Source organism: Gracilinanus agilis, chromosome 4 (genome assembly GCF_016433145.1).
Source record: "Gracilinanus agilis isolate LMUSP501 chromosome 4, AgileGrace, whole genome shotgun sequence".
NCBI lineage: Eukaryota > Metazoa > Chordata > Mammalia > Didelphimorphia > Didelphidae > Gracilinanus > Gracilinanus agilis.
This window is the reverse complement of record NC_058133.1, coordinates 161,658,961-161,665,751: the sequence shown is the minus strand read 5'-3', so window position 1 is coordinate 161,665,751 and position 6,791 is coordinate 161,658,961. Positions and strand designations below refer to the sequence as shown.

Below are 6,791 nucleotides of genomic sequence, written 5' to 3'. Positions count from 1 at the left end.
AACATCCTAGGAGTGCTTAGAACCAAGTACAACACTGAAGTTGTGCTGCCACCCCAATAGAAAATATAAGCTTATTGAAAGCAAGGACTGTTTCTTTTTTTATGTTTGCCTAACACATAATAAGCACTTAAGTCAATATAATTAGCACTACACTCTTCTTTTATTCTGAACTTTTCTAGCACTGCAACAGAAAAATGTTTCGGGGTTGGTTGTTGTTTTTTTTTTTTTGGCTACCATATCACAGTAAGCTCAGAGGTGTCTAAAAATTCCCATATTTTAGTGAGCTGTACTTGACTTTAAACCAAGCCTGACTTCACCTTAATATCAGATAATCTGCATAACACTTAATTCAGAGGGTTGATCTGGCATAGTGCTTACATTATAAGGTAAACAAGAAGCCCCACAATATCAATGGCTCTCAGATCTAGGGCTGGGGAGAAGAAACAGTAGCTAAGAGAAATAGTTTTAACATTAAACAATAAGTTTGAAATATCAAGTAGGATGAATCAGTAAAACAACTTTAGAAACCTCAGAACTTTTGGCTAAAATCCTTTTACAAGCAGAAATCTAAGCCTAAGCTGGGTGGGAGGTGAGGGGAACCACTGTCAAACCTCTGAACAGGTGGTTTAGGACCAAGCTTTTATAAGGATTCACCCCAATCTATCTTTTGCCTGTAGAAGCTTATGGCAAACAAGAAACAGGCCAAACTCCCAAAAACCTAGCTCAGGATGTTTATTAGACATCAGCCAAGGCATAGGGGACTAGGAAGGATTGGGACAGGACAAGCTGCCAGCCCTCTCCCAAGCCACTGCCATGAATCAAGGTTTTTGATATTAAGGGGATCAGAATTCTCAAAACTGCCAAAAGAACAGCTAAAGAGAGAAACATACTCCACCCTTTACAACTCTGTATTTGCCAGGGGATCAGCTGTTGTGCTGAATAAGAAGGGGGAAACAGGGGTCCCCTCAGTCACAGGCGAAGGAAGGTAGAGGGATGAGACAAGTGGGAAAGGGAGACAGGAGGCACAAGAAACAACACTGGTACATTCAGGATAACATTTGGCTTCTCAGTTTAGACCAGGAACAGAGGCATCTAGTATCTTAGAATTGAATTTCCACCTCTTTTCCTCATGTATACATGCACCTTAGGGAAAGGACATATGGCTGGCAAAGGCCAAAAAGACCCTATTATTGCCAGAATATGACAACTATCCCTTCTCTTAATTTCTACACTAACATTTCTTCTCTGCCCTGAGGATCAGATAACCAAGGATGGGTGTTCAAAGCCAAGGGTCTCCCCTAGCCCCATGCCCAGAACTGGCACAGCACCTAGACCCCAGAAGGAATAGGGAACAAGGCACATAGACCCTGGGAGTCAGAGAGGGGAGCATCAATGCAGGTGTACACATACATAGACACAGACATACACCCTATCTTGGGGGGGAAGGGGAAGACATGGTCTATAAAGGATACCCTCCTAAACCTTAAGCAGGTTGAGATAGGCACCTCACTAGCAGCAGAGAAAAGGAGGGGGAGAGGGAGTAGGTAGAAGACTCAGTAAGAACGATTTAAATTATAGGTCCCATTCCCAGAAACAATAGTCTCAGTGGCTACAGAGGGACCCATGCTGGTGCAGAGTAGTTTTGGGGTAGGAGCTTGGGAAGGGGAAATGGGCAAGAGGCAAATGGGACAGGCAGGCAGCTCCTCCACAGGATCACCACCCCTCCCAGCCCCTGATGACTCTGCTGACTTCAGGCTGGGGATGGGAAGGGTGAAGAATTTCACATGATCAGACACTGCTCGCCACTGGCACTTGCAGGGCCCGACAGATTCAAGGTGTCAAGGTCAAAGTTGAAGCCAGGGGGCTAGAGAAAAAGGTAAAGGAATAAGTTCAGAAGTTTTATACATCCTAAATCAGGACTCCCCACATTCCATTCCCCAAGGTTAGCCTATAATCTTTCCCCATCACCAGGATTAACAGCCTCCTCACACTGTTTTGAGTTCACTGTTTAATCAGAGTTCTGAGAGTTGGGGTCCTAAGGGCCATCTAGACAAGGAAAGATACTCACCGTTTCCCCTGCAAGCTCCTTTGGGGGATGGCCCAAATCCTGAAGCTAAAAGATAAGAACTTGATTAAATTGTACAAAATACTTCAGTACTTGGCAGACATTTAATATGTGGTTAAGGAATAAATAAGGGAATTGGGGAAATCCAAATACCTCAATCTCAAGAGGGGAATCGGAGCCATCTCATATCCATGTCCCCCATGTTTATCCAAGGTTTCTCACTTTCACTTTTCACTTAGTAAACTAACATATGGGGGTAAATATATTGTTGCTAGTTAGGTCAGACAGGCCTTGGTGTCCTTCCTAAATGCCATCTTGCAATACCTCAACATTATACCTCAGTCACCGGGGAAAACTACTCAATACTTCTGTCCTTCATGACTCAGAGTCCATAAAAGAGGAATGATAGGAGATGCAAGATGTGTCCTTACCTGCTGCATGAGATCTAGCACCATCTCAAATCGGGCCTTCTGTGTGGCCTCACTGTCTGCAGCTGTCTCCTTTTCAAACTGCTCACAAATCTTGCCCATGACATTGTGCTGTTCCTGGTACTTCTCAAATTGTTCTGGAGGCAGTGCTTCTCGGTGGCTATGCAACCATTCTGGGTACTAAAGAAAAGGAAAAGAGGTGAAGTGTCCAGGCAAAGAATTATAGGAGTCTGATGTCAAAAGATGAGGCAAGTAGACAAAGATCATGGTGTGAAAAATGGAGTGACTCAAATTTCAAATTACCCAGTGCTTATTATTTATACCACTTCTAGGCAACTAACTTTATTCTATTACCTAATTTTTTCCAAGTACACATTTTGTCTTCCTAAAGAGAGTATAAGTACTTTGTTGTGGGGAATTTTATATTTTTTATCCCTCAACACAGAGCAGTGCTTGACCATACAGCAGATACTTAGGGTTAAATAAAAAGAGAGAGGCTTCTTAAGAGTACAATAATGGGTCTTATACCAATCTGATATCTCCTCCAAACACATGGCCCAGTAGTTCATAATGCTGATTCTTCAGGGCAGTGGAACAAAGCAAAGTAAGAGTCAGAGAAAGCATGAACACCAGCCACTACTATCTATATTGGAATTGATCAGGCCACCGTTAAGTCATGATGCCAAGGAGGCAGAGATGACCCTAGGAAGATGAAGAGTGGGCATCGGAGGCTCACTAACTTTCTCTGTGATCTCTTTTAGTGATGGATATAGTACATCCTTAGATAGTAGGTTCTGCATGATGCTCTGCATAAGGGGGAGTATATTGCCTTCTCCTTCCCCTTCTTCTATGCCCAGCCCCTCCATGGCCTTGGTCAGCTCTTCTTCAGACATGCCAGAGTTCTAGAAAGGACAGAAGAAAGGTAAATTGAGATAAATAACATTATGAGATAACTCACCATTTCATAAGAGGCTTTAAAAGGGATGTTTAAAGAGAACATAATCTGCTAATAGTCAGAGTATGCATATTTTAGATAAGAATTTAGGTGCTAATTTTTTCCTGTTGAAAATTCTATAGTGAAACAGGTTGCTCTTAGTTTAGGTCTCTAAGAAATTATTTTCCTTCATATCCTTTCCAAATGGCCTCACCTGAAGGTCAGTGGCATTCTTTGCTAGTCCACTGAGTGTCTCCTTCAGACAGGAAGCAAACTCTTGTTGGGATGTTGTATCACTGCCTGGGAAAATGAAAGGACAAGAGTCACTGAGGATATAATCTTTGTGCTTCAAGTCACTGGTGCAGTGTAGACATATGCATGAGCTAGAGGTAGAGGTATAGGAGACAGTGAATTCCCCAGCCTCTCCAAACTTAAGACAATAACTCTGGCTAGAGGTAATTTTCGAGGTCATAAATCTACAGAGGCTATACATTAAACCATATTCCACATTTAAATTGAAGATAAATTTTCTATCTTTAAAATTATGGTCTCCTCCTCCCCTTTTCCCTCCTACTATACTCTTCTTTTCTCTCACTTCAATGAGAAATCTTGTTCCCTACTGTCACAATCTGCCTGGGGAGAAAGTGCATTGTTGATACTGCTAAACATTTTGATATGCCAAGCAACTACTTGAGAAGCTAGATAAGACTATGTCACCAAGGATGCCCCACTGCTCACCCACTCTCCCTGCAGCCTCTGAGAGCTTCTGGAACTGCTCCACCAGGTGGGGTTCCTCTTCAGCCAGCTCCTTCATGGCTTTCTCAAACTCTGCAGTGGCTTGGCATGCTAGCTCACTGTCAAATAGTTCTTGGAAAAATTCTTGGGAAGCAAAGAGGGCATCCTACAAACAACAGAATTGGGAGACTTAAGTATTTTCCTAGGCTTCTCATTATATAACTTCAGAATTGAGAGGGAATGGAACTCAAAAGTTCTAACTTCTCTAGAAGACAGCAAAAAAGACACCTGGCTAATATGTGGGTTCAGTGGTTTCAAATTATCTATTTTAGAATGCTCTTAGAGGGAACAGCTGGGTGGCTCAGTGGATTGAAAGCCAGGCCTAGAGACAGAAGGTCCTAGGTTTAAAACTGGCCTCAGACACTTCCTAGCTATATGACCCTGGGCAAGTCACTTAACCCCCATTGCCTAGCCGTAGCACTCTTCTGCCTTGGAACCAATACACAGTATTGATTCCAAGATGGAAGGTAAGGGTTAAAAAAAAAAAAATAGAATGTTCTTAGACCTAGGAATTTCCCTCTATCCTAACTTTCTTTCCTTTCCCCTTCTCCTCCAATCCATTTCAAAAAGGCAATCCAAAAGTATTAAAGCCAGATGCCAAGTCCCTCCTCCCCTCCCCTTTGGCCCACACAGGCTCAGTCCAACTTTTGTTAAGAGCTAGTCACCCATCCCCACACCCTCCCTTAGTGGGTAGATTTTGTACTTTAGCAGTATCTGCAGGCGATCTCTTCTGGGAACCTGAAGCATCAGGGGTGGTGATGGTAGGAGGGGATGCTGGGGTGGGTTTGGCTTTATCGAAATCATCAAGGGCACCTTCAGAAACAAGAAATACATATGTGTATATATGTATGCATATATTTGTGTGAGAAGAAAGGGTTTTGAGAAAGGGGAAAGCCTTGAGGGAAAAAGTCTTATAGATAATTCTGCAGGAAGGGTACTAGGGCAAAGGTCTTTCAGATTACCTACCTGATTTCTCCTTTCTTTCTTAATTTCTTCCTCCTATTTCCCTCCTATGAAAGGAAGGATCTTTGGAATTCAACACTCAGTAGTAGGTCAGCCTATTTCAAGACTTAAGAGGAATGACGGAAGATCATAGAAGGAGGCAAAGGGGAGTATACACCACACAAAAAGTACCTTTAGCACCTGTGCCCAAGGCTATGCTCTCCCCTAAACCCCACACAGATATCTCATAGGAACAGTATGCCTTAATCTTCAACCTAAATTTCCTGAATGAATAAATAGCTTTTTGGCTACAAAGCAGAAACCAGAGGAGAAAGGGAAATCGCACATTCCCCCCTTCCAAAATAGCACTGTTCCTGTGCAAACTGCCCCTAATTTGCCAAATTAACTTCTACCAAATGTCTTTTTAATAATTTTTGGAGGTTCTTTTTCTACAGAAAATTATGTGCAAATACAGAGTTATATCAATTTGGCTCCCCTTATCTTTCACTCTACCCATATTTCCGTGCCCAGGAGTCACAGCAGAGTTTGTTCTGCCCTAGAACGCCCATTACACTAGTTTGCCAGGGGTGGGAGGGTAAAGCAGATGTCCCAGAACCAATACAGGACACTAATAGCTTAGCGGAGAGGTACTTGTGGTCTGCCTAGTCCCAGTTTTTGTGTAACTAAGGTTAAGTCACTTGTATCAGCCTTTCCCTTCTTTCAATCTTCTCCAGCTAAAATATCCATGACCCTACCAGAGCTAAAGGCCACCAACCACCATCACGACGAGGTTGGAAGGGCACTGGAGCTGGAGTACCCCAAAGCTTTGGTATCTCAACCCAGTTGGCAAGGGGCCAGCAGTAAGGGCGAAAAAGCTGGAAGCTAGCCTAAGGAGTCAGGGGTGACAAAACTGGTTTCACCATGCCGATGGAGAAGAGACTGGGGAGGAGTGGGGGAGGCAGACGGAAGACCTTATGCCTACGGAGGCTACCGCAGTTGCCCGGTGCCCCGACCCTGGGCTCCCTGGCCTGAAGAAGTTCGTCACCGAACCGGGCCAGGGGTTGGCAGCCCTTCCTTGCAGCGAACCCCCGACCCCAGCAGGGTGGACCCTGAAGGGAAAGACAGCCCTCACCCGGCGCCAGCGTTTGCGCTTTTTGTCATCCTCTAAGCCTGTCATCCCAGGTCCTTCGGCCCCGCAATGTCCCCAGCCTGCCCCTTACTTTCCAAAAGCTCGTCCATCTCCGGGTCCGCGCTGGAAGGACTCTCTTCCTCCGCTGCGGCCATCTTGCTACCTTCGACTTGCCGTAGAAGGCTGGGCTCCCGTCTTCCTACCACGTGCTCCCCTCTTCCTACCCGCTGTCCTTCGGCCTCGCGCAGCCAATAAGAAGAGAGGCACGCCGGGCGCCGCCATTTTTAAAGAGACAGATGACCTCATTTTTATCGTGCTGTTGACTTCTCTCCTGCTGCTTCTGCCAGATTGGGCTGTTCATCATCCCCGCCCCCGCCCTCCTGCATCCCCCTTCCACAAGTCTCCACCTGTTGAAATTCCTTCAAAGCCCAATTCTGGTATCACCCCCTCCCAGAAATTTCCCTAGCCCTGTCTGAAAACGATCTTTCTTCACTTTAT

General features: G+C 44.7%; 1 protein-coding gene across 1 annotated transcript; it reads right to left on the bottom strand.

The window, feature by feature from the left end:
• Positions 1-717: 717 nt before the first annotated feature.
• On the bottom strand, positions 718-6,462 carry PEX19 (peroxisomal biogenesis factor 19). Its single transcript, XM_044673097.1, has 8 exons — positions 6,385-6,462; positions 4,926-5,035; positions 4,166-4,328; positions 3,642-3,727; positions 3,234-3,395; positions 2,497-2,673; positions 2,069-2,113; positions 718-1,864 (listed from the first exon to the last, which is right to left on the bottom strand). Exons 1-8 carry the CDS (start codon positions 6,446-6,448, stop codon positions 1,781-1,783), a joined length of 891 nt encoding a protein of 296 aa, XP_044529032.1. The 5' UTR covers positions 6,449-6,462; the 3' UTR covers positions 718-1,780.
• Positions 6,463-6,791: the final 329 nt, after the last annotated feature.